Here is a 27,880-nt window from a genome sequence, read left to right on the forward strand (position 1 = left end):
AGTGTCACGAGTTATTAGATGCTGACTTTGAATGAACCAGTACAGTCACTTTTATGAAAATGTAATTCTGCCCCATTGTGTTTTAAAACCCAAACTTGTCCTCTGATGTCCTGGCTCCTCTTCCTCTGCGGTCCCTGCAGTCACAATAGATCACATTGGAAGAAATATTTATTCACATAGCTGCGGTTGGTTTTCACAGACGTCTTACTAGTGTACACAGTTCAGAGATATGTGAGATTTCACACACCAATAATAAACGGGAAGGCTGCTGTAAACGCAGATTCAAGGAAAGATTGTTCCGTGGTGGGACTTTAGAATTCAGTTTAATGTAATCAATCTTAATATATACTATTGCATTTCACTTATTCAATCTTATGAGATCACTTAAAAAACAATCACAAAATGGCAACAATTATAACATATAAGTTATCTGATAAGTTTAACCACAATGTCCTCAAGTGGTGGTGACACAAACAAACATCATGAAGTTTTCATTGACTTTATGGTCTGCAGTGCGACGCGTCATGTTGCTCTTTGTGACAAAAATCACTTTAATCCTCGGTCTTGCAGACTTTTTTTTTGTTACAGTTTGAAAGTATCCTCCCCTGCCATTTAAAAGGCTCCATCTCTTTACAAAGTAACTAAACAATGGTAACAAAATGCCTCAAAAGATACAATATAAATATCAATCAGTTTAAACGTTCAATTCTCATACTGTAATCAGAACAATGTGTTGTTGGAAAACCAAACAACTGAGGCCATGGAAGCTTCTTTAAGACGCACACAGTCTGCACTTTGACCCAACGGCGCCCTCATGTCCTCTGGCATGAACATTAGGACGGTTAAAGCGTCAGTTCACCCAGATTATGGAGTGGGATTTTATATTTGGTGCTCTTCAGTTTTATCAAGAAGTCTTTCCAGAAACAATATTGTTGTTACTCAGGATCACGCCTTAAGTAGATTCTTCTGAACAGAAACTGCTGATGGGGAGACTTGGAAATAATTTGAGTAACAAGGACATTTATTACAAGAACCATTGGGGCTTTTTTCCGTTCAAAATTTAAGCAAATAAAACCAAAACTCTTTGGTTATGTACTGCTAGTATTTTGTAAAAAAAAAAAATGTTGGTAAATTGGGTGAGCTGACTGTTTTTTAACAGTATGACAATGACTAGCTTCAGTAAGGGTGCAAAGGCCGGTCAGGGGAAAGTGTTGAATCCGGTCTTATTGTGCAGAGGGATGCCCTCCGCTCCTCTGAACTCCTCCGCGATGTCATCGAACGTGCGTCCTTTCGTCTCCGGGAGGCGGACCCAGGTGAAGGTGAAGGCGACCAGAGCCACGGTCATAAAGAGGAGGTAGACGTACGCACCGCAGATTTTCTGTGTGTGTGCGGGAGAGACAGACGGGTATCATTTTCATCTGGCTACTTGATAAGTAGTCTCTTAAGATCGAAAGCTTTTACAGCAACATGATTAACCCACGTGAACACAATCACACACAGAAGAGTAACATTCACAAAAAGAAAAACAGAAAAGTTATTTGATTTTGTTCCTTGGTCGTAGTTTCAGGTTGGCTGCCATCTCTGCAGCACTATAACTGGTTAGCTGTTCATTTAATTACTATTATTTCAACCTGATGTTGAAGGAGTTAGCAATAGAGTTATACATATTTAAGATTCAGATTTATGTCTGTATCACAGTATATGTTTTTATATAACAGATGTATAGCTTGCATTTAACTGTCATGTCTCTAAGGTTTAAGGGGACCTTTTAAGTTTCCCCCAAAGTTTTATCTCAGTCATACAGCATGCAGGCCATGGTTTCCCCCAAAGTTTTATCTCAGTCATACAGCATGCAGGCCTGCAGTATAAACCCACCAGTAATGGAGGGAAGAGGAGTGCCAGAACAAACTTCCCGCCCCAGTTGAGCATACTGGTGAAGGCCATGGCGATGGGCCTGACGGGCTGGTCGAACAGCTCCGCAGCGATGAACCATGAGATGGGGCCGGGGCCCAGCTCGTAAGCCGAAATCAGGCAGAAAACCAGCAGGACCTGCAGGCTCCGCAGCTCTGGGACCAGGTGCTGTGTGGTGGATAGACACGTTTGTTGTTGAAGGGTGGACGTACAGTCGAGTCATTGTCATTGTGAGTTTAAGGGTTCATTTCCGTTAAAATGGGGATGGTATAAGCGTACACTTTCATTTAAATCGAATGTCATGTCAAAATACAATACTGGAGTAGATACGTTTAGTGCACAAATGGAAAACAACAACAAAATGAAGATGATCTTACCAGGACAGAATCCACTATGGTCATCAGTAAGTTACACACTGCTATGGAGATGAATCCAGTCAGGAGCAATCTCCTCCTTCCCGCCCTTTCCATCAGGAAGAACTTAAAAAAGAAATAAACATCACAGTGGTGACCCACTTAATAAATAGTGACAACAGTTTTATATCTAATCCTAGATTTTGGGTGCAATTTGTGGCAAAATCTACAAAATATGACACTACTTGGATTTTTAGACTTGACTAATGGGTTTGTAGTTAGCAGCCGGTAAAATAACCTGTTAAATAATGCTGTCATTCAAATAGTGAGTCACAGAAAATGTCAAAGGTTACCAGTAGATTTCATACTCACTGCCACCAAAGTGAAGGTCACGTTGACGGCCCCGACGCCCAGAGTCAGGTATTTGGCCTGATCAAACTTTGCCTGGAACATTCTCGTGGAATAATTGATGATCTGGAAGAAAACAAGCAGGCGCTGCTTTAAGATAACTGGGTTACTGGGACGTCGTTGTGTGTTTTTTCGGGATAGGGGTATTGTTCTGACACACTGCCCCAGAATCTAAGAGTCAAAGAAAAGAGCTGAGCCCTGAATAATGTATTGAAAGAAATACTACAATGCTGCAAGTGTAATATTCATAAGACGGCGAGTAAGCCATAGAAAAAAAAAACAAGCCTCCAAATTCATGAGTTTTGCCAGAAAACAACTGACCGCGTTGAAACCGGACAGCTGGCTGCCCAAGTTGATGACGAGGACGATGATGATTGGCTGCCTGTAACGGCGCTTCTTGAAGAACTCGTGGATGGTGACGCCGGTCTGAGTGTGGGCGGCCTCCTCCTTCATCTCTTCCAGCTCAGCGAACACCTTGTCTGAGCGTCCTCTCAGCCTCAGCAGAGCTGCAGGGTTAAAACGGTTGTGACGTGTCCACAGAGCTGAGCGACCAGAGTGCTTTTAGAAGCATGTTTCTATTTCCTGGATGTCAGTCCTGCATCTAAAAGCTGATGATAAAAGTTCTTCAGCTCTTCTCTCTCCAATCTGTGCCTGAAGGACTGTTGCCCTGTTGGATATCTATATATGATATAACTCCAGCTTAATGTCTAAAATAAAATACCTAAAAGAATTACCCACCAGCCTCGGCTTTGCTCCCCTCTCCCCGGTTGATGAGCAGGTAGCGAGGGCTCTCGGGACAGAAAGGCAGGACCAGGTACTGCATCAGGGCCGGAATGACAGACAGGGACAGCATCATGGCCCAGTAATGCTCCGTACCCAGCACTGTCTCCAGACCAGCCACCTGCAGCAGACAGTAACAGAAACCTTGTTTGACAGCTTTACTCTGTACTTTATACTTTTTAGTGAAGCCGATTGTTAATCCAAGCAGGACTTTGCAAGACTTGTAAAAAATATATGTTTGTAAGCAACAAATATGTATCATCTAATCTATTCTGTAAACATTCTCACTATAAGGCTGCAACACAAAACCGCACGACCACGAATGTGTCCTAAATTTCTGATTTTGGGTACATGGATACTTCTATACGATAATGTTTTTTGTTGTAGTTCTAAACATAATTTGTGTTGAACGACCTTTTCCCTGTGAGACCGTTTGGACGCTTTGTGGCCTTACTTTTTGAACATATTCAAATTAAAGGATTTGTATTTTTTTTTTCATAGAGATATTCTTGATTGACTAGAGATCAGGAACTAAAACAAATCTATTGTTATCAGCATCATCCTTCATAAACAATACTGTATACAGAAGATTATTAATCACATCTAAATGCTGAAATATTATCATACTTATTGCAAATAAGTATTGATTATTGAAAAATGTATCTACCATAAACCTGGTAGACGGAGGGCTTAAAGAGAGGAAAAGTCAATCTCATACAACATTTTTAGTCAAAACTGAAGATTTCCAGCCCTGTCCTCACCATTCCCAACAGGATGCCCATGGCAAAGGACACCTGGTTGAGTGTAGCGAAGGCCCCTCTCAGGCTAGTGGGGGACACTTCCTGGATGTAGAGCGGATTGAGACTCATCACCAGGCCGCAGAAGAGGCCGAACACCAACCGTCCCAGGATGAGAACCTCAAATGACTGGCAGGCTTTGGAGGCAGTCATCAGACACGCTCCCACGACAGAGAGGCCGTTCACTATGAGGATGGAGTTTCGTCTGGAGGGGAAGACGAGAGAAGTTAAAAGACGTGATGGAAGTTATGAGTAGAAGTTATCTGGCCTTTTTTTTTTTTACCTTCCGTAAGAATCTGCCAGGTATTTGACTCCCAGCGATCCCAGCAGGGCTCCGAAGTCCTTAATGCTGACGGAGAGCGACCACAGGAAAGTCAGGCTGTGATCTGGCATCGTCTGGTTGTGCCTGACTCTCCATGTGTGGTTGAAAAACTCTTCAATGATCTAAACAGCGAGCAAACGGCAAAAGACGATCAGGAAACTCAGTAGAAATTCAAACCGTGGGTTTGATTGTTGAATATTGTTGAACTGGGAACAACTTACTTAAAACAGGAATTGTTCCTCCTGATGTACTGGACCAATCAAACAACACTTTAACACTTTTTTTACTGTCAGTATTGCAATAAATATTCCAGACAAATATTTTGTGGGCTCAGTATTGGGAGGAATTTAAATGTCGTAGATCTGCCTCACTTGCAAACATGTACTGCAGCCTACCTGTGAAATAGCAGAACCGTGCCAGACCTGGAGCTGAGCCGGAGAGGTTCAAGGCTTGTTAAGTTTATTTAGTGTTTTATTGAGGTGTTAGATATTTTGTTGAAGGTCAGACAGATTTCAAACATCCCCCTCTGCATGATTTCTTTTTTTTTTTGTTGCATTTCTGAACTTGATTTTTGTTCAAAGGCATTTTCTTTGCTTTGACATTTTGTGACCTTTCTGCATATCCTGGTAGAATGTTTTATATTCTTTTCTCCATGGATCTTTATGAGCAGTATATTTATAAAGCAAATTCTAAAGCTAGAACACCATGACAATAGTGGAAATTATGAAGATGTTTTTTTTTTAAATATCGTCATCATCATGTCATCCTATCTTCCCCCCTCAGCTCCCGTGTGTCCGGCTCACCTTGGCTGGAGCGTTGACGTTGCCCGTGTGGTAGCCGATCTGCAGGGAGCCGAGCACCGCCGCCAGGATGGAGGTCAGGAGCGTGGCTGTCAGATGGCTCTGGAACAATGAAGTAAGTGACGTTTATTTCTTTACCTTTGAACTTATCTTGAACATTAACTGTTTTTGATTCCTACTTTTTCTTTGCACAACAAAACTGTTTCTCTCAACACAAAGACTTCCTGTGCTGTACATATTTAAACAAGTGTGATCTGAGCTCAGTGACACAACATGGTTCTACAGTCAAAAGCCTGTTCATTTGTAGATAAAAGGGTTAAAACAAACAAACCTCCTTCGACGCCATTTGTTTGGCTGAGACGGGGTTTCACTCCCTCAAGATGCCGGTGCATTTATCTTCGTCTGACGTTCTCTGCTGTGAAAAACAAAAAATGTGCTGACAGGGGATTTTATATTTGTTAACATAGAGACTTAATCACTAACATTATATAACATATTTTATAGACTACTTTTACTTGTAGACAAATAAGTTTTTTTTATTGTCATTTTCAGTAAAAAAAACAAAAAACTACTATCCTATAATGATCTCACAGTAGCATTAACTTAAAACAGAGATGTCCTGACACCTGAATGGTACAAGACAGGTAAATATGTCAAGAAATACTGCGTATATAGAAATGAAATCAGTCAGCAAAATGATATACTTGCAACATGCAGTATTTTCTTTACTTTTTATGCCTATTTACCTGGACTGATGAGAAAAAGCAGAAAGCTCCTCATGACCAAAATATACATCAAAAAAGTGAGAAAGAAATATAAAAATAAAAAAAACTTTTGTCAGTCAATTAAAAAATTGACATCATGATGATTTCATTTTAAAAGTTCTCCAAAAAACTTACGCATACAAAGAGATCCAGATAATTGAAATAATTACCACTATCCCTTGGACCTTGGATACATAGTTACACCTTTGTCGATTATATATATTTTAATATATATATATAAACTCACCACTGTTCCCTAGTGTCGTAGGTTGATCCCGTCTTTATTCCTCCTGAGTTTCAGATATGACTGTAAAGTGAACACACCACTACTGGAAACCACACACACACACACACACACACACACACACACACACACACACACACACACACACACACACACACACACACACACACACACACACACACACACACACACACACACACACACATTGGACCGGTGATGAAGTCGCACATAGCTGGTGAATGTGGGGCAGGCCTGACAGAAACGCAGCCGCAGGCCTCCTCTGGTTCTCATTGACCAGCTGATAGACGTCCTGAGCTTTAACTGACCGAGGGTCAGTTTATCTGCTGCACCCAGACCCTCAAATGAACTCAGCGCACAGCGCAACTGTTCTCGGGTCAGGACCAAAAGGCAACTTGTTCTCTTTTGGAATAATGAGATGGCATTCTGGCAATAACACAGCCACGTGCTTTAGCTGTGATTGAGTGTGTGTGTGTTTGTGTGTAGAGTTGTGGGTAACTTTGTCCCCGATTGGAAATGTGACATTCGCAAGTGTCTGATGACCTTGCATCTCCATAGTTCTTTCTAGGAACTAAGAAAAAACAGTTTCAGATTGGACCATTTCTTTATTTCTCCAACTAAAAACTGAGATTATTTGAACTCCAAAGATTAGTTTAATTGATGACTCTAAATACGCTGTAGGTGTGAAGGATAAGGGTTAAAGGTAAAGGATGAATAGAAGGCCTTAAGGCCCTTGGAGGTTTTTCAGACCCAATTAAAGAGCAGGAAACCCTAAAACTGACAATGACATGTGAAAAGTTATGTTAACTGTGGAAAGACTCTCATTCCACAGTTTACAATCATGTAAACATAGAAAAGCCACTCTGTTAAATACAGTTAAATAAAAACTATTGATGTAAGAACATTTAAATAGAAATCTGTTCATGGGCATAGTTGTAATGACGGACTCTGTTCAACACATCTTTGTTCTTGTACCTGCTTGGGGGTATTAAGGGAAAATAACTGCATTCTGAACTAGAAAATAAATAAAATGAATCTTCATCCACTTTCACTCCTGAATTGATTTGGAAGAGCCCACTTGCTCTATAATACAATGAATATGACTAGTATTTTAGGAAATTTAAATGGTAACACCTGAGATAAATGTCAACAGCAGCATACTGGATTGCACGTTGTGGGTCAAGACCAGCTGACTAAGCTGAAACTGTGTGCTGCTTTCAAGGATAGTCTTAAAAGGCAACACCCATCACACAAAGCTGTGACAATTTAGAGCCTCGAGGATTTAACAGAATGTACCAGGAAGAAGTAAATGTCCTCCTCCTGATGTGTTTTTAATATATAGATAAGCTAATCATTCAGGTTCATTATAGTAAGGGTGATGATCTGTGCTCACATTGGTGCTTGCATGTGTTTGCGTTCAAACTTGTGTATGTGCCTGTGGGTGTTTTGTGTTTGCGTGGTTTCTATTTTTTAATAGCGTATCCATATATTGTATGTGGGTTATGTGTTATTATCCTTTTTTCCCACCTATGATGTAATGGAGAACTTAAAATCTTACTTTCATGAAAATCTTATTACCTCAGTTTTATGGTTTTCATACTTCAGTTTCAGTTGATGAAGTTTAATCTAACCCAGTCTTATCCAACGACTGTTAGCTTGGCTGTTTTTTTGTTTTTTTTTACACGCACGTCTCTATGTATAGTCTGCATGTGTGCACATTAGGCATTTCTACTAGTAGAATACAGGTTATAAGTGAAATGAAATCCAATTATGATAGATACACATGTACCTGCCTCTTGAACAGAGGATGATGAAGAAGGATGAACCTAATCCCAATGTTGGGGAAGGAAACGTTACCCGGCCTCGCCACAAACCACATCATTTGTGCATGAAAATGATCTTTTATCGTAAAACTTCAGGTAAAATATGTCCAAATAAATCTGAAGTGTGCCCCCGAGGACCGGAGGTTACTGCGCTGCACTGACTCATTTGTGAAATACTTGAGTTGTGTTGAAGACAGAAAACAGAAGACCTCCCATAAAACTTTACGCTATAAAACAGTGCTAGTTTCACAATTTACATCTTTATTTCTTGTCAACGCTGTAAATTATGAATAGCAACTTTCCACACTGCTGATAGATGTCATCAATTTCAAATATAAAATACTTCATGTTCTGTGCTTTGTGGACCTTTTTGTGATTGACTTTCAGACCTTGGAGAACTGAAGATATTGTGCTTTTAAATCACCTACTGTAAAATGTATTTAACTGAGATTTAGGACAGAATGTTCTTGCACCCTGCTAACTTTCATTCTTTATATGCCAAATGGAAATCTAACCACAAAACCGCCCTGATGTCACAGGACTGTATTTAACACAAATCTGCAGCACAGCTGAGCATAAAAAAAAAAAGAGAGAGAAGAATAATTAGCATTAGGGGGCAAAATGCATCGTCCACCTGCAAGCTCTGCTCCCACAGCTGAGTTCTCAATCAGCGTGTGGATACGCCTGTCTGGAACATGACCTCTGACCCCTGAGCCCTGGCCTCCTGGCAGGCGACCCCCCCTGACCCCGAGCAGGCTCAGGCTGCTGGGCAGGTGCTGCTGCAGGAACAGAGGGCATCAGGCACAAATGGTGAGCGGTGTGCGCCGTCAACCCCCCACCGCCAATGCTAAGCTATCACACAGGCTAATTGCCCTCTGTAATTACCTGTAATGGTGTTTGATCTGTTTCTAAGTGTTTCAATGCACACAAAAGAGAAAAAGAAAGAACATAAAATGACTTATCAATACTAAAACATGTGGTATTGGGCTCTTGCAGACTCCTACGTGGACAGATGTCCTATATTCATCGATTTTGTTAATTCAGATCTTAGGCGAAAAGAGACTAGACCCTCTGTATCTGGACATGCTGGATTAGTATATGTTTAGTAGAGACCACATCATGCAGAACCTGTACTGCCCACAAGTCGATTTCAAAACCCCAAATTCCAGTCCTCACCTATGAAACCCCTTTGGCAACCCGCCCCCCCTCCACCATTCCACCTTCAACAAAGGAGAAAACACACACACACTCTCTAAAACACGCATACATCCCTAAGCAGCTGCGTCATTACAAAACTCTTTTGAACTTCAGACTGGAAGTCAAATGCCACATGTGTCAGTACAAGACAGATGTACTGCAGCTGCCTCTTGGCTCCAATTTCATCCGTGATACAACCCTCTCTCCCTGGCCTCCCCCCCACTCGATTCCAAACCACCCCCATCACCAGCAACCTCACCCCGAAGCCCTCCGCCTCCCATCATGCACTGACAACATCCGTACCTTTTTGAAGTCGCATCCCTAAATCAGAGAATCTCGCACACAAATCACGAGGCCAAACAGAGTGCATCTTTGTAGTCAACTTTTATCAGTCAAAAGAGGGTTGCAAACACATTTTAATCATTTATGAAGGAAGTAAAGTCCACCTTAAGCTATTTTTACAATATCACCTGCCATTTTTTTCCCAATTAAGTTAAAAAAGTTGCAGGACATAATCTTTCTTTAAAAATAAGTATTGCCAGTTTATTGGATTGAATTGGCTTGGCTGAATAAACCTATGTGTGTGCATACCTGGCTAACAGGGTTCAATATCTGAAGTTGCAGTCTGCAGTTTACCATCTTCACCATTAGGGGTCAGTGTTGAACTCCTTCGTTCCCCCCACAGAGAGCTTGTCCTTCTTTTCTGCTGCACAACACTGAGTCTAAACTGAGCATGGTTTGAGTAGATGTGGTATAAAACAGTATTAGGATTAGTTCTTTATTATTGTTACTCTGGTTGTTGTTGTTGTTGTTTTCTGGCATGATCGTAGTGCAACTATGATGGGTAAAGACGGTGGCAAGAGAAGGGGAGCGTTGGAATTCTGAAAAAGGAAAAATCCTTCTGAACATTGCACCTATTTCATTATTAATAGGCTTTTACAGCTACTTCAAACAGTGACACGCTAGCACAATGGTGCATGTTAGCCCTATAATATATACACTTTCATATGCTCCTGCAAAAGATAAGTGATTGCTATATATCCAATATGTTTTCCAAATGTAGCTCTGTAGGAGCACAGGTCAGGTAATAGGGTACCATCTCCATAGGGAAATATCTGTCTCTCTATCTGCTTAACCCTCCACCACGTTACTTTGTCTGATGTTTGCAGCTAGTGGTTTTTTGTTTTTTTTTAAGAGAGTTTTATTTGCTCAGAACAGCTGGCTGCTGAGTCCAAAAATGCTGCTTTAAGAGCGGTAAGGGTGAACCAAAACCGTAAAATTGCAGCCAGACAGCCAAACAGTGAGCTGAAAAACTCACTTAAGAAGGTCCAGAAAGTTGAATGGAAACCTTTCACATTTGTTTTCATATTATCATTTGATACATTGCTAATATTAAACTATTGATTGTAGCCGCTTTAAGTGAGAAATAACTGGTGTGTTTAGGGTTTCAGCTGTCCTGAATGTAGGGCATCTACAGGCCTTTTTCTCATTATGGACGCTTGAAATTTATGTCTCAGTTCAGGTGGGGAAAAACACCAACTACTCAGGAAAGTGATACATCCCAGGTGTATGCCGCTGCTGTGTGCCAAGTTGCACTTCGTAAACTCTATCAGTGTAGGTTCGCCTCCAAAAAAACAGCTTTTTCTTTTCGGTCCTGTCTATTGTTTAGTCTCGTGTCTATTGTGACACAGGTTCACATAACTCGGGGAAATATGGCCTGCATTAAAGTGGAAAAGTATTTTTGTTTTCATTCGCTTGGCCAAACATCTGCACCTCAAGCCACAGCATTTACATTTACCAATTTTTACCCAAAGACAACACGTCTCAGTGTTTTGTTTCTCAACAGATCTAGTTTCTTCGTCCATGAATAAGAAATATTGTCAGAACACATTGCGATGGTCTTGACAAGCCTGTTGGGGCTTTGCAGTGGAAAAGTTGCCGGTGAGCGGCGAGACAATCTTGGCTTCTCCCCGTCAGACTGACAGTCGTCTGTAAGCCTCCCTCACTATACGTCCCCCCATCGTGATTAGCAGTGATTACTAGCCTGTTAGGGCGGTTTTAGATCTCTCATGTGATCTGCAGCTCTGCGGCGTCTGGAAGCACTTCGGCAGACACACAAGCCCAGTGTTCAGACCTGGACCGAAGCAGGCACTCAGGAGAGACTGCACAGCCGTCTGAGAGAGACGTTTCTTTTTCTCATTCTTGGCACAGCTGCCCCATTTCAAATTAAACGCGACTGGACTTGTGATTGTAGTGGATTAAGCCCCAGATAGATACTGTATACATTCTTGACCGCGCACAGTGATGACAGGAGTCGTAAAACACGAGCTGAAATAATCGAATAACTCCACCACAGATCAAATAAACAGTGCTCAGAGCTTATAGCATGCAGTCTGAGATAAGCGTTTCAATGTGAATTAGCTACTGTAATAGCCTATTGTTTGACATGATGTAAACACAGAGAGAAGTATATATGTATACGTCAGAATGGCTGTGAGTAAGTGAACACCAACATACCCCATAATGAAATTTAGTAAATCAAACAAACAAACAAACAAAGGTTATTGTACATATTTACAATGGGAGCCTTTTTTATATCATGTTCATGAGCCACTGCAGTGACTCTCGGGAATATAAGAAATACACAACTCCAAACAAATGCACAAGCATTCAGACCACAAAAGCAAACTCATGATTCTCCAATTTTGCAACTCAATTGTTCCCAAATGTGAGGAAGAAATTTTATTTTCATTCCAAAACTTGTTCATAAGGTCTTTTTTTGGGTGTTTTTCCTTTTCATCTCACACCCTTGTGGGTATTTAAAAAGACTTACTGCATTGCCTGGCATTAGGTGGCAAAGCTCCAAGTATGTGTGGTGGTTAAGTGTTTCACAGAGCAGGACTGACATCAACTGTTGGAGGACAGACAATAAGTGTGTTTACATGCACAAAACGTACTCCGAAATTACGGGGGAGACTCAAATATTTATTTTAGGAACTGGCATTTGTAAATGCCACATCTTGTTTACAATAACTGGAATAAACGTGAGTATGACGGGTGAAATGAGCTGATATTAACGGAATGCTGGGCCGTGTAAACATCTTACTCCATTTACTGGTCGGGTTTAGTCATCTGTGCCACCTCTCTTTCCTGGTACTAATAAGAATATTTAAACGTCATTCTCTGGACTGTAATCTGTTTTGGAAAAATAAAATCCCCACCAGGGGGTCTTTGTCAGAGATTGGATGATATTATTGTAAAGGTAGCCAGTAGAACCCTACGAACCCTACGAACCCATGATCACCTGAACATTTTGTGAGAAAGAAAATGAAAACATGCAGAATTCACCATTTACACACTGGAAAAACTCTTTAGCTGTTAAGTTGTGTAGAAACTGAGTAATGATTTATGAACTAAGAAGGGTGGTAAAACAAGCCACATAGAATTACACACAGAGCAACGAAGTGACAAAACTTTATGACCTTCATTGTGGTTTGACCTTAAAGCTGCATTAATATTTTTTTGATATCGGCATGAAATACAATACATTGTGAAAGGGGTTTCTCTTACAGACAAACCCACAAGATGATTACTACACAACTCTGCCACTCTTTTTTTAGTTTCTCTTTACTCATTGTATTTATGGCACATTTACTAAAAAGTTAGGTCTCCGCAGTCTCAAGTCAATTGACTTTGTGCGACCTGCTCAGCACCAAACAACACCAGAAAGACAAAGTTAGCAACTAACTGGTGAACATAGTGGAGTGTTTAGCAGCTAAATATCCAGATATTTCGCTCAGGAATTGGTGGAGAGCAAAACGGAGCTAAAACGAGAGCTAAATATTTGGATTGGGAGGTTGCTCTGTGTTGGATACATCTGTAAGGATGCAACTAAGGTTGGGCAATATGTTCAAATTGATTGCTTTACTTATTGGCACAATGGTCTTTAGTGGGAAAATGTAATTTTACCGAAACACTTCACCTATATATTACACTTTTACAGATTATATTTATCTATTATTTAGAGGAATTCACGAGAAGGGGGACCATTTAATTAACAAATGAAAATGAAAAAAATCAACAACTGGATATGGACTCAGCCAATATATTCGTCCAATCACCCAACCCTAGATGCAACTCTTGAGGCAATTATTGTTCAGGGTTGTGAATCTCAAAAAAATCATCAATGCAGCTTTAATATGTTGATACTGCCACGTGCATGTGAAAATGTGTCACCTGTTGTGTGCTAAATGTGTTAGGCTGCGTTAGTATACTTCTAAGACTGTATGTTCTGTACCAGTATTTGGGGCGGGGCGAATCACTTTAAAAGTACTCTTTGTTATTACTGACAGCTGCTACACATTTCCCACAATCTGTTACTGTTAGCTTTTTGCAATGTTTTTTATGTTAACTAAAATTATTTCATTTTTTGTTAGCACAAACTTTATACAAAAGTAGAAAAACAAAGAAAACCTCGAGACATCTTGTGCAGGCAACATGCTGATAACTGAGAAAAACTACAAACAACATAATGGGCTTGCATTTGTTTTTGGTTGCACTAAAAATACAACTTTAAGTTACCGTGTGGTAAGTTCTGTTAGCTAGCGTTCCCCAACACTGGTACTGTATGTTCTCAACAAAAAACAGACTACATTGTTCACAAAGATCTGATTCTGAAGCCAAAGTGTATATGTATCTAGAGAGTTCTGTACAGTGCAATGGGGGATAAATCAGCTAGTTCTGTGCTGATAAATTAGTCTTCATGGTCACGGTTAGATTCTGATACATGCTGTTCACTCAATATTGCATGCTCACATACAACATTACACACTCGTTTAAGTCTATGTTGCCATAGCTCCTCGTTTTAAGTATTGAGCAACACGTGAGCTGGATTTGACTGTAAGCTCCTCTTTAGTGATTTACCACTGACCTGTGGGCCACTATGTGTAACAGGGGAAATGTAAGTTTAATTTAGTGGCCACAAAATGTGTGTTAGTGCCCGTTCCTGTTATGTGAGGACGGAATGAATCACAACAGCAGACTAAAAACACAAGGGGAAATGTGGTATCATACACATCTTCCAGTGGTGATCTTTTTACAAATATATTCTCATTCTTACCCAGACCTTTGCAGTCACTTCAAGAGAAAAAAAAACACGTACAAACAGATAAAATGTCAAACATAGGGAGGAGAAAAGTGCAAATATTTTGGCGCCGCTTCGTTTTCTTTTCATGTTTTTCTGTTCACTTTTTTTTTTTTTTTGTTTGAAACTCAGGAACTTGTTAATTTTTCTGCTCCATCTTTCTCTTTCGTGTCAGCAAGCGTACTGATGCCTTCCCTCTGTGCCCTCTGCTCTCGTCTCAGCTTCTGGATCCTTCTCTTCTCAAACCAGACGACCTACTGGGATCAGAAAGAGGGAGGGGGGGGGGGGGGGAAAAAAAAGGTATTCACTCGTCTGTTTTAGTATCCGGCATCCAGATGCACTCACACATAGCTGCTGCGTGACAAGACAATGACCTCTCTCCACTCCACAGGCAGAAGCTCACATAGACGGACTAACACACATCATTTAAAGAATATATGTTACACCTAAGATAGTTTAATAAAAAATATTACTAGTGATGCCTGTCGATCCGCTGCAGCTGATGTTTCTCTGCCTCTAAAAGCCAGCATCTTTTTTCTTAAGTTAAACCATTTAACAGACTCCAGTCGGGACTATGATTGTTTTATTTGAATAAGAACCTAAAAATAAATGTGCATGTTCATCAATTGTGCATATTGATTCGGGGATTTAAGTTTATGACTGTAAATAATTTAAAGTAAATGCGTTTGATTTACATCAAGTCTATTTAACAACATAGTTTTTTCATTTTTTATTTCCATCAGCATCATGTCAACTTTTTTCTTTGCCATCTTCTTCTCTTGAATTAATACAAAAGTCATTTCTACAGGATAAGTCAGTGGTTACTAACTAAAGTTTGACTGCTAAGCAGCTGTTCTCCACCTACACTCAAACGGACCATACGCACCGTCACACGTGCTGACGTTATGTGACCACCGAGCTATAACTCAACATTCTCTGAAGTCGTGTGTGTGTGTGTGTGTGTGTGTGTGTGTGTGTGTGTGTGTGTGTGTGTGTGTGTGTGTGTGTGTGTGTGTGTTGTGTTGTGTTGTGTTGTGTTGCATTTGTGCTGAAACTGCTTGGGACAGTCAGTGGGGATTGACTGCTCACTCATCAATCAGATGAGTGGGTGGGGGGGAGAGAGAGAGAGAGAGAAAGAGAGAGGAGAGGCCTGGGAGAAAAGGAGATGGGTAAAGAGCTAAAATTGCTTACAGATGGCTGTCAGAGGGTGTGTGTGTGTGTGTGTGTGTGTGTGTGTGTGTGTGTGTGTGTGTGTGTGTGTGTGTGTGTGTGTGTGTGTGTGTGTGTGTGTGTGTGTGTGTGTGTGTGTTTGTGTGTTTGCATATTTGTGCATTCGGAACGGGGCTGTGTTTCTGTGTATATGTATGTCTTTCCTTCTATCTCTATGTTGTGTTTGCAGGTATGTGAACATGCAGTGTGTGTGTAGTCCCTCCTACCGGCCTATATGAGGTTGTGTGTGTGTGTGTGTGTGTCAGCAGCCCGTGGGGGGGTGGGGGATGTGCAGGTGCACCCTCTGTCAGTGCTGGTTATGTCAGTCCGGCTTCAGGTCTCAGACGATGCATTCGCTCCACAGTCAAATATTCTGTTCAAACTTTAAAAGCATCACAACCCCTGCGGCGCTCCATAAATCACAGATTATCTTCCACACGAGTCCTGTAGTGAGGTGCTTTCACCTTTTACTTTAAGTGTATGAAATAAATGTTACCCCAACCTGTTTCTGCCATGACTAGTGGGATCCAGACGGCTGTTTGCAGTCTCAGCTGTGACATTTTTATGGGAACAAATGTCGGTTTTTGTAACGGTCTGTTACAAAAACACAACAATGAATCAACTTCTATCCTCTGGGTTTAACATATTTTCTTTCTTCATTTTAAACACAAACCCAATGCTTAAGGAGGGATGTGGCTCACATCACCAGCCACCACAACAACCGTTTTGGCAAACAGTATGTAAGGAGAGAACTATATTTCAGAAACAGTTTGAAGAAATGGTTATGAAAAAAAGTATGAGGGGAAAAAAGATGTTGCAGTCAATTGCACCACGCTAGAAAAATTCAGTGCAAAAACCAACAAATGAATATACAATTGAATCAAGAAAGTGGCCGCCAGCTAGATCATTTAATCTGATTTGCACGTTAAGATTCTAATATTGAAGCAATGCTGAACCCTGAACTCTTCTTAGACCACAGTTGGTTTATGAAAATGTGATGAACGATTTCAAATGGCTCTTATAATGTTCTCAATATTTTATTGCACAATGTTTAACCTTGTAGATTAAATTGTGTCTTTTCTTACTTTTAAACTAGAGGAATAGTCTACATTTAAACTTGTGTAAACCATTTCAATGCCAGGGAAATGAGGAAACATTCTTACTGGAAGGAGTCAAAGGAGAGCTCTTAGAGTCCAAAATGAAAGGGGCTCATCCTCTGAGGAGCAGGAATGTGCTCACTACATTTAAATCTTTTATTTTTTACATTTCTTATGTATAAATAGAAATGTTTGCCTGATCCGGGGGACACCATTATCATTACAATCCATCCTCACGGGAACCTAAAAACCATAGTAAATGCCCCGTTAATCCCACCAGTAGTCATCTTCAGTAGATTATTTGTTTGGTTAGGATCATATAATAATATAAAGGGATACGAGGACTGACCAGCCAACGCTGGCATCCTTCGGCCTGGCAACATGAATTGAGGGGAAAACTGGTTATAAAGAAATCAAGAAGGGATCCTTGAATGTAAAAATAGTTTAGCTCTCAGATTCAGACCAGCTGTTATTTGACTGCAGTTTGGCCTACGTGGTGTTAATGGCTCTTTAAGTAACATTCAAGCAAGACTAAGCAACTCAATAACAAGAACTGAAGTATTTCTGTACGTTCAGTGTCCTAATCCCTTTACCTTGGCAGCATCAGTGACATGTTCTAACTCTTAAACTATGCAGCTCAGCAGTATGTCCTGATACCGCTCTCGCTCTCTCTCTCTCTCTCTCTCTGTCTCTCTCTCTCTCTCTCTCTCTGTGTCTCTGTCTCTCTCTCTCTCCGGTGAAGTCATGCTGCTCCTCTCTTTAGCTCACATAAATGTCGTTGTTGTCGTGATGAATCGGGCTTTTGCAATTACGGGGCTCCAGAGCAGCGAATGGTCCTCTCCCTCCCTCCCCCTCCCTCCCTCTCCCTCCCCCCCCTCCCCCAAGTCACTGAGGACACTGTCTGTGCCATTAACAACACAAAGCTCACCCGGCCTCTCCCCGGACACCTTGGCCCCACTTGTGATAAAGAGCTGAAAGCAGATCCCGTCTAGCGGTGAATCGCCTCGGCCTCACATGGGACCAGATGATAAAGACACTTGGCTCAGGAGCTGGGGGGGGGGGATGACTTGGCTTGAAGGATACACAGGTCTGAGTTTACCGTCACAAACTCATCACCGGAGTAACAGGTAGAGCTCATCTAACTACCGCGGTCCTCTCTGTTACGAGCTGATGTCACAGTGATTAAAACACAAGTGGTGTGTGGAGATATTGCCGTTGGCTCTGAGGGGACGGGGCTCTGGGCTCTCTAATGGTCCTGCAGCCTCGGTGCCAGGCCTGCCTCATAATGCCCTCCTTTCATTCCTGCCTAATGACGGACACAGCCAGGACAAACAGGAGAGGAAGAGACGAGAGAGAGAGAGAGAAGAGAACAGGGAAGGAGACGAGGAAAGGAAGGAAGAGAGGAGAGGAGATGGACAATAACACCATCTGCTCATCTGACTGCTTATGTCAATGCAGGCTTCACCTGCTTAACAGAGCAGGAAGTTTGAAATGTCCTTGGTCAGGTTGAATGCTTTCTGTGACGAGGTGGCAACATTCCTCATGTCCCCCCTTAGTCATCAGTAATTATTGATATCAGAATAACTGTGAAAAATAGGTTTTAATTGTTCATTTTCTATAAGTAAAATATAAATCTTTCTCTTCAAAGGTTGCTTACTCTCTCTTCTTACTGTCCTACAAAACTCAGGTTGAATAACTCCCTTGAAACCTGATGATTCTTGAGATGTTCCTCCTGAAAATGTGGAAATCCTGTATTTTCACACCTCTTCCTGACATACAGCGAGCAGACTTTGGGGAATGGGGTGCCAAAAAATTGGCCAGATATACTACGAGTGAAAGGGATGAGATTTATTTTAACCCAAGTTGTCAGTGTCTAAGTTATTCATTCATAAATATTAATAATGATTATTTACTTTTAAATAACTTAGTTGTTCTTATTTTGGGGGGATTTCCTCAACTAGAATGATACATTTTTGATATCTGTAGACTGGAGGGAAAACAGAAACGTCAGGATGTCGGTGGCGATTTTTATCCAAAGCCAGGTTCGAGCATTTCTTTAATACAAGCGGCACATCGCCGAGCCTGTTCTCTGACGCACAGAGCAGGCTAGGACGTCTTCATCGGGATATCCGCTCATTCGTATCGCACCCGGCTGTGAAGACGTGTCCTGCTGCAGTCACTACACTCAAAACCCAGAAGGCCATTTACCACAGTCCCATTCATTTCAATACTCAATAAGTTGGCTACAAGTGAAGAGGCTTGATGCATACCTGTGTTTAACTTCTAGTTTTAAATGGCCGAGATATTAAATGACCTGATTTGTGCTCAAAGTGAACGACCACGACACCAGATCACAGTATCAGCTGACTTTAGAATTTCCTCAACTTTTTCACTGGGGAAGAAGACTGCTGGACTGCTAAATGGTTCTCCAGATTGTTATAAAAGAGAATGTGAGACTAACTTTCTATCAAAAATCGACCGTCACAAAGTTAAAGAGATCCAGTGGTTAAAAAGGACAGCGGTCCATCGCTGTCTATCAATCAACCTCTATGTAACAAAATCTCTTCGATGCTGCTTCTGCGTGAGTTTGTGCATAAAGTATACATTACTCGTGCTCAACAAGAGCCGATGCATCCTGCAAACAACAACCTCTGTGAGCATCCACAACAGATCCCCTAATATCTCATAATCGTGTTTGCCCATGTTTCGGTCGTTCTTTGTGCGTGCAAGCATTAAAACATGCACACCCGCATGTGTTAGCACTTATTCAAAAGCATGTTTATGTCTTTCTAAATGGAATTAAGACCTTTGAAAAGAACATCATGGACTATTCTGTCCCGTTGCAACAATTTTAACAGTGAAACCTTGTTGTTGTTGTTGTTGTTGTTTTGTTCGTTTCTAGTGAAGGAGACACGATGCTTTGACCGTCTGGACTACCAGGCCTGCTGCCCTGGTCTTCTGTTACACATCTCATCCATAATGAGGATTCCAGTCCCACCAGAGGATGGATGCCACCCTCTGCAGCACTCCCAAATACAACATAAGGTATTCAGATGTTTTCTTTTGCTGTTGCTAACGTTTAGAAAGCGAGGAGCCTCATACAGATGTGCTCCTCTCTGCCCTACGTGCTCACAATCCTTCACCAAAAAAAAGCACGTACTGCAAACTGTAAATATGTCCAACAACACTGCAGGGACGATCCAAAGCTGCGACAGAGCATGATAAGATTTAATGTCTGACAGAGGCAGCTTGACTTAAAGCGATCCAGGCCATTTAGGATCAGCTTAGGCATACCTGAGCACAACGGCTGTCCATCTTAGTCAAGGCAGAACGCTGCCACATGTTCTTACAGACTCTCCGTCTCTCCTTCTCTCTGTACATGCCTCACTCTCTCCACGATCGTCACCAGCTCACAGTGCCTGAGTGGCAGCATGAGGAGCTGTATAAAGCTGTCAGGCCTTTTGCCTCCAGCTCTTAAGCATGAAGGTGAGAGATTTGTTGACCAAAGGGGAAAAACAACCGAGCCGAGCGACCTTCTCTGCTCCTCCAACGCCGGGGCTGTTGATCCTGGCAGCTGCGCCCCGGGGTCCGAGAGGCCTGACGCTATGCCCGCTCCGAGCCACTGTTCTGCAGGCGGTGGCTGGGCAGCGCCAGGGTAAACACATGACCTCAGTGCTATGTGGCGTTGAACCGGCTAAAGAGTCAACGGCATTTACGGGACCAATAACTACTCAATAGAGGGGCACGGAGGCAGAAAAACGATAGAAAAGATAGAAACACAATCCAAAAAACTTCCTATAACATATATTGGCATTAATTTACTTTTTTGGCCAGCGTCTTTTTTTTAAAGTAGGAACAAAACAAAGATGTCACAAAGGTCTAGAGCGAGAACAAATGCTAACAAATTAATCTGCAGCCACTTTAATATTTGATTAAAAGTTTTAGCTGTGTTTAAAACTAAAATGCCATGATGTGATGATCTGCTGTTTTTTTTTTTTGTCACAAATGATAGTAAACAAAATATCTTTGGGTTTTGGACTGATGCTTCAATAAAATAAAACACATTTGAAGGGGACTTTATCTATTTATAACGGGCATTTTCACAAATTTCTTAATTTTACAGACAAAATGATTGATTCAAGAAGAAATGAATGAAAATGATTAAGAGTGGAAACCCTACACAGGTAATCTTAAGAGTTGGCCTAATGCTTTTCAGGCTTGTCAATCAGTAAAAGATAAATGTCATTTGTATCTTGATATGAAATGTCACTCACTTGAAGCAAAATCTGACTCTTATTAAACCACTTGAATCACACAACCTTAGACATGGACACACACAAACACACACACCACACATTACTGCACATCCACACACAAGAACAAGAACATAGACCTCAAACTTACTTTACTCACATAAAGCTGTGCATGTAAATCAAACGCTGCTCCGTCAACTAGCTGTATCTACTCCAGACTGATGCATTTCATCAACGTGAATGTTAATGGGTTACACAATAAGCCGACTACAGCACAGCACTCAAAGCCAGAGGCAGCCAGAGTTAGTGGAAGCGTATTAGTTTGCCTTACTGAACAATTTTGTCCCTTGCCTTGACCCTTGGTTGCCACTTGTTGTTGAGCTACCTGCAGAAAGAGGAAAAAAACAAAAACAAATATTGAACTTGATGGAGATGGATTTATTCTTCTTGAGTTACTGAAACTTCAAATATGCCATGAAATGAAATAATAAATGAAATACCTATTGTACACTTTGAGTAAAGCAGAATATGTTTTCATTACTTTTCATTACCTATACAAAATATACTATTTTTTTCTTTTATGAATTGAAAGTTGACAATTTAATTGTGTGTTAAATGTGTTTCACAACCTCTGAGCATCTCGTAAATACTTACACATTTATTTCATTTGTTTTAATTTGGAGTGTAACTGGCAGCAGTGTCTCACTGGGATCTGTTTTGTTAATGATCTCTTTTATGACCAGTGTGTACACTCATGATGAATAGTTGTAGTAATGAGACAGTGTCTGGTTCCACTAATGCCTGGTCTAAATATTCATCATGAACTGGAGAAGTGCACCTTATTTAGACGGCCAACACATCTGTTTGTCACATGCACTGCAGTTACTTCATCCCTGACTCTTTTTAAAACTATGACATGTTGAAAGCATTAGTCAAAATCTATTGTGGGAACAAATAGAAATGCTTCTTTTTATTGTATTTTACACTTGTAACTTGGCAATAAAAAAAGAAACAACACATGGAAAATGGTAACACAACCAAGTACCTCTTTTCTTTCCCGTAAATCCTCAATTTGACATGTCTAAAAGCTGATTAATTAGATTTATTTTCAATAAAGTAGCTGTGACTCTGCCTGCCAAAGGGCGTAAGACTCTGTGCAGATTCTCCCAGCTGGCCTGAGGTTCACACTGGGGTCATGACCTTTCTCTATGACCCTGCCAACCCACTCTCAACCCTCAGTTCCTGTTCCTCTTACCCTCCTTGCTGACGCCCAGGCAGCCTTTCAGCTCCTGCAGGGAAATGGATCTGTCCTTATTCAGGTCGCAGTAGTCGGTGAACTTGCGGGCGCATTTCTTGGGTTTGGCTTTCTTCTTCAGGTACTTCTTAAACGGCTTGAGTTCCTTCTTGTTGATGTCGTGGCTGCCGTTGTTGTCCAGCTGGGCGAAGTACCAGTGCACCACCCTCTCCTCTAAAGTGTGACTGGGATCCGGCTCAACGAACCTGGTTAGGATTAGAGGCACAGATGGGAATGAAAACATTGATGTTACAAAACCCGGAATGATTGGCATGAATGTAAGTAAGGAACTAAAATCTAGTTTAAAGGCAGGAATAACTTTTCATCATTATTCACAGCAATAAAACACAAATAAAGCAACAAAAATACAAAAGACTAACGCACTGAATTTGTAGATGAGATGATAAGCGATTCTTTATCTGCTAGTGGACATCACATAACTTCACTCTAAAAAAAAGATTGGTCTTTTTGGTTGATTTCTAATTAAATCACAACATCTTTTGTGCAATAGGAGATGTTAATCCGGATACCTCAGGCAGTCATGTTTTATGTCAGAAACTGACAGCGTGTTTTTTATTACAGCCCAGGAGGACATTTCATTAGTATTCCACGTATTCCAACCCTGTCAGCGTCTGTGCCAAGATCTGTGCATGTCAGAGATAAAATATTAGTGTTCAATTCAGAAAACCAGAGCGAGGGATGATTTGAGAAAAAAACAGAAGAGGTTGAAGTTTCCCATGAAGGATCTGCCATGAGGTATCCTGATGAGGTACAATAACTCTTATACGTCTTCAACGTTTCGTGATATTACTTACCTCCCACCACCGGAGGGGGCTGGTGAGTTTATGGCTTGCACCATGTCTGTGGTGAGGGCATCTAACAAGCTTGTAATGAATTCCACTTTCTTCCCCTCTGGGCAGCCTGGCACAAATCAAAGACAAGAACACACCGAAATTTACCTTCCACAATTAGTTTGAGTCATTACGGCAGAGTGAGGCCGAAGAGCCACTAAAGCCTCGACATCAGCGAACCAGAATGACAGAAACTGTTACACAGTTAAAAAAAAAAAGCACTCAAACCTTGTCCACAGCCTAACGACAAACCAAACTCTAAGTTGAATTACATAGTTTGGTTGTTCTGTATGCGCTCAGAAAAAGCAGAGCCGAGGCACATGTCGAGAGGCGGAACAGAAGTGTGCGGTGATGAGAGTTGTGTTGAGCAGTGCAGACCTGTTAACTTTTATGACACAATTCTGAACACCTCTTTTTTTTAATTGCCCAGATGTATGCCTTTTAATAGCACGCTAAACCAGTGCAAATGTTTCCCTCCTAATTGTGTCTCTTAAAGGGAAACTTCAAACGCAGCTGCATAGTAAACTAATCTTCTCATTCTTTTTTCTTTTTTGTTTTTTCAGTCTCTCCGTCTTTTCCACTCGAGCTTTCCCAGTCGATCCCCTCCTCCCCTTCCTCTGAGCGTTCGAGGCCTCCTTGTTCTCTGCTCCGTTCCCGTCTTTTCAGGATTAGGGGGTTCTGTGGGAGGTGGTCTGCTGCCGCCAGGTGAATCCAATTAGCATTTCCAGGACGCAACAAGCTCTGAGGAGCACTGCCTCGCTGTGCCTTAATCCAAGTGTTAAATTGGGGTGTTATGAAGCGCAAACCGTTATGTTGTATGCCTCCTATGTGGCAAGGTGTCAAGGGCACAGTGTGGCATGGGACCTCTGGCAGCGTCCAACAGGCTCTGGGTCTTCTGGGTTTTGGTCTTTAAGCACATTCAAATCCAAACACGCTCATCACATTTATTTGGGGGGGGCTTTAGAAACCATTAAAATAAAGCAATGTTTATCTGTGGCGCATATTCACAGGCTGCATGTGTTTATAACCCGTGGGTGGTTTAAGTACAGAGATTATTCAGAGTAATCTTTAATGCATGAAAGAGTTCCAACTATCCATTTCACAAGAACAAAAGAAAAATATAGAGACAAGTCAGAAATGAATAAGTAAGTAAGGTTGTGCTGATTTAAAACATTAATCAATCATCAACACCACAGGTGGTTAAAACTCAATTCTGGAGCTAATTTCCTACTTTTGTACCTACAGAAAAATTCATTTTAAACTTTTCTCCAGATAAAGCTGGATTCACAAACATAAGCTCATTTCTCTCTTCATAAACTGACCACAGAGCAGCTGGTTAAGTTGCCAGAGTGGAGTTTGGTAGCACATCTGCGTCACTGTGGCTCTCGCTGCTCCACAGATGCAGCATTTGTTGACGGACAAGATGTCATTGAACATAAAACAGTTCCTGAACTGATTGAACTAGAAGTTATCAGACCCCAGCCTCTGGTCTCAGGGGAGGAGCTCTTATGTGCCATGACAGAGGTGCTATTGTGCCGCTCTGTGCACAGACGGATTGAACCTGTAGCTGCATGCTGTTAACAGACTCCCCTCTCTAGCATACTCCTCTCTTCCTGCCTCCATGTGACGACCATGAAGTATCGTGCTTTGTTGTGGCGGTTCAGAACATCCCTCTACAGTACGTAAAAATATCTCCACTCAGCACCCCGTGGTCTCCCAACACCCCCCAGCAGCCCCCCCACAGCCGCACCAGCACCCCCACAACACTCGCAACTTCCATAAAACATGCCACACATCTGCTGCACAGTCAGGAGTCATGCTCGACTCTGTAAATCCACCAGATGGGGGATTAAATAAGAGTTACAGTGCAACCTTAAATAATGGGGAAACACGAGGGCAGCTGAAGTAAGTGAGCAGTAACACGGGCAGAGGAGTATGAGCCGAGGTTACCACCTCTCTGATCTTTGCTGCCATTGAATCCAACAGCAGAAAGTGGACCATTCTAAATCCAAACCCTCAATCTGGTCAGTTATTGTAAAGGTGGAAACCCATTTTTTCCAAGTCTCTGAGCTTGCTCAATGGAGCTGTGCTAACAGAGATACACGTATACATTTTTTTTTAAAGCATTTCCACACAAAAAAATACAGTAGAAAAAGTTTTTCTTAGTGGATCCAACAGTGTGGTTCTCTATTCTAATGTCTTTATGTTGGCCAAACACGTCGACAATCCACATCTTAAAAAAATCGCTCTAAGCCCTGCTCGGGTTAGCGAGGAATGAGAAGCTGCTTTTGTCCACTGTCAAAAAAATACTAAGAATTTAAATTGTAATCTTCCCCAAAATATCATAAACTGGATGAGATGTGGAAGATCATAAGCTTGAAAGTCATAGCAACCGTAACTAAAGAGCTCGTGGTTTAGCAAGCATCAGGAATGTCTTTTTTTTCTCCTAGGTCTTGTCATTATCAAAACTTTTGCAGGATTACTAGTGAATATTTAAGCTTCCTAATTTGTTAAAACTCTTGTTAAAAGTCCCCAAAAAATGTTTGCAATCCCCAAAGTCCCAAAATAAATTGAACTGCAGTGTAAAGCGAAGAAGGAAAAAAAACCAAAAACCTGTCAGGTCCCTGCCCTCGAAGGGATCGTCAGTGTCTGAGATGCGAGATCGCGCCGCGCCGTCACACTCTGGCGTCTGGTACCTGTTACACAGAGAGGAGAGGACAGCGGGAACATGGCTGCATGAGGCAGAAGAAGGAAAGAATAAACCTGTCTTAGCAATGTGTGAACAGCAGAAGCAAAAGGGGAGGCTCGTCCATGATGTCAAATTTAGCAAAACACCCCAAAAGACTTTCCTTTTCGGTCCACAGAACAATCTGAGCTTGAGCTTAAAACCTGGAGACATTTTTGATGCAGGAGAAATATCTTTGTCTTTCCTCATTATGAAAACATGCTCTCTTGTTAATCTCTTCACTGCATGGATCTGTACTCATTCATGCCGTTCTGGCTTCATAAAACTACCGTACAACCTATTGCTGTTTGGCTTTAATCTGTGTATTCACTGTTGATCTCTAAATAATTATTGAAGTGATTAGCCTCTCTTAATTTGATTTGACGTGCATGAAGAGTTGCTTCAGAGCCATAACAAACTGTTCGGCATTATACATGGCATGACTCGTTTTCTCCTGGCCATTGTATCAGTGGTTCCTGCAGACATGTAGGATGGAAAATTGAGCATGTGTGTCTCATTTGCCTTTTTTTTTTTTTTTTTTTTTTTTTTTTTTTTTTTTCAACATAAAAGCAAGTTGTCATTTTATTTTTTCACAGTCTGCTAAGCCATTCATCCAAAAAGAAATGTCTGATGCATGAGTCTGCACATAGCTGTCCAGATGAAAGAAATTGGGAAGAGTGACATGAGGTTTAGACCCCCAGAAAATATTTTTTCACGTGAAGATATAGTCGCCTCAAGGGTGTCATTCAATATATCTGAGATGCAGATGAGAATTTGTTCCGTGAAAGTGATTTATTTTAGTTTTTTGTGGGGCTGTCAATAATAAAATCACGTTTATTGAATTGATTTGAAACTCAACCTGCATTGTCCTGTATTCAAACTATAGTAAGACCAACAACCAACTCTCTCTGATAGTCTGTTCCTCATCCTGTAAAAGCATAAACCCTCTTGTAGCAAAGAGAATGATGATGCCTCTTCTGGAACAAAAACAGCTCATCTATTTACCGGAGCATGCTGACAGTTTTTCAAACATCCGATCTCTTTCCATCTACCTGTCACTGTGTTTCAAGTTGTAATATTCACGTTTTTTAAACAACCAAATCATGAGCAATGGGCATCATTTATTCTACATTGCCTATTCTCAATCCCTGTGACGTACAGCTCCTGCAAAAACCCCACTGTGCCTCCGCCATTTCCATGAAAGAAATATAAACAGCAGCAACTGCACTGAAAACAGACGTCTTACCAAACGCTGAGTGTTTATGGTCAGCTCAAGGATTTTTCCCATCAGGGCTTGGAGCTTATTATTTTGCCAAGTGAACAGGCAGCAGCAGCTTACATCAATTACGTCAACAACTGATTTATAATTCCTCAAGAAATTTAAGGTCTTAACAATTAAAAATACATTTTAGCCGTTAGCTCTTGGGATTGCAATATTGGTCGGTTGGTTCACCACTTTTGTTAAGACTGAAATATATAAACAATTATTTGATGGATTGCTCTGATATTTGGTACAGGTATCCATGATGCCCTCAAGATGAATCCTAGTGATTTTGTTTATTCCCTGACCTTTCCACTAGCGCCGCCAGATGGTCAAACTTTCTTCCATTTCACTATCTCAATATTAATTCAATGAAATGCTACCAGACTTTCAGACATTCGTGGTTCCCAGTCGATGAACCCTAAGGTCTTTGGTGAATCATTGAATTTTACTCTGGCCCCTATAAGAGATTCACAAAGTTAGCATGCTAACACGCTCCACTAAGATGGTCACCATTGTCACTGTGAGGATGTTAGCATTCTGATGTTAGCATTTAGCTTGGAGAAACATACCTAAGTAAAGCCTCATAGAGCTGCTATGGTGATGGACTCTTAGTCTTAGAAAATGTTT

At 41.2% G+C, this 27,880-nt stretch overlaps 2 protein-coding genes across 7 annotated transcripts in view; both read right to left on the reverse strand.

The window, feature by feature from the left end:
* Positions 1-1,198: 1,198 nt before the first annotated feature.
* On the reverse strand, positions 1,199-5,717 carry LOC129103694 (solute carrier family 2, facilitated glucose transporter member 1). Its single transcript, XM_054614280.1, has 10 exons — positions 5,703-5,717; positions 5,375-5,473; positions 4,533-4,693; positions 4,214-4,454; positions 3,411-3,573; positions 2,994-3,178; positions 2,637-2,738; positions 2,289-2,390; positions 1,876-2,079; positions 1,199-1,378 (listed from the first exon to the last, which is right to left on the reverse strand). Exons 1-10 carry the CDS (start codon positions 5,715-5,717, stop codon positions 1,199-1,201), a joined length of 1,452 nt encoding a protein of 483 aa, XP_054470255.1.
* A 6,265-nt stretch (positions 5,718-11,982) lies between these two features.
* smoc1 (SPARC related modular calcium binding 1) overlaps positions 11,983-27,880 on the reverse strand; it is a 45,336-nt gene continuing 29,438 nt past the window's right edge. For 3 of the 6 annotated variants that reach the window (XM_054613794.1, XM_054613791.1, XM_054613793.1), the window contains 5 exons: positions 25,878-25,960; positions 23,229-23,334; positions 22,375-22,619; positions 21,471-21,504; positions 11,983-14,817 (listed from right to left, as the gene is read on the reverse strand). In XM_054613794.1, the coding sequence (XP_054469769.1) occupies positions 14,778-14,817; positions 21,471-21,504; positions 22,375-22,619; positions 23,229-23,334; positions 25,878-25,960 (508 nt within the window). In that variant the 3' untranslated portion in view covers positions 11,983-14,777. Of the gene's footprint in view, positions 14,818-21,450; positions 21,505-22,374; positions 22,620-23,228; positions 23,335-25,877; positions 25,997-27,880 lie in introns of all 6 variants that reach the window. The other 3 variants (XM_054613790.1, XM_054613789.1, XM_054613792.1) reach the window with 2 other exon arrangements.

The sequence above is a fragment of the Anoplopoma fimbria genome, chromosome 15 (assembly GCF_027596085.1).
Source record: "Anoplopoma fimbria isolate UVic2021 breed Golden Eagle Sablefish chromosome 15, Afim_UVic_2022, whole genome shotgun sequence".
Taxonomy (NCBI): Eukaryota; Metazoa; Chordata; class Actinopteri; order Perciformes; family Anoplopomatidae; genus Anoplopoma; species Anoplopoma fimbria.

Excerpts from the sequence above, each read along its gene's own strand:
- LOC129103694 (XM_054614280.1), bottom strand. Across the intron at positions 4,455-4,532 it reads CTGGCAGATTCTTACGGAAG|ACGAAACTCCATCCTCATAG; the intron begins GTAAAAAAAAAA and ends CTTCCCCTCCAG. Across the intron at positions 1,379-1,875 it reads TCCTCTTCCCTCCATTACTG|AAAATCTGCGGTGCGTACGT; the intron begins GTGGGTTTATAC and ends GCACACACACAG.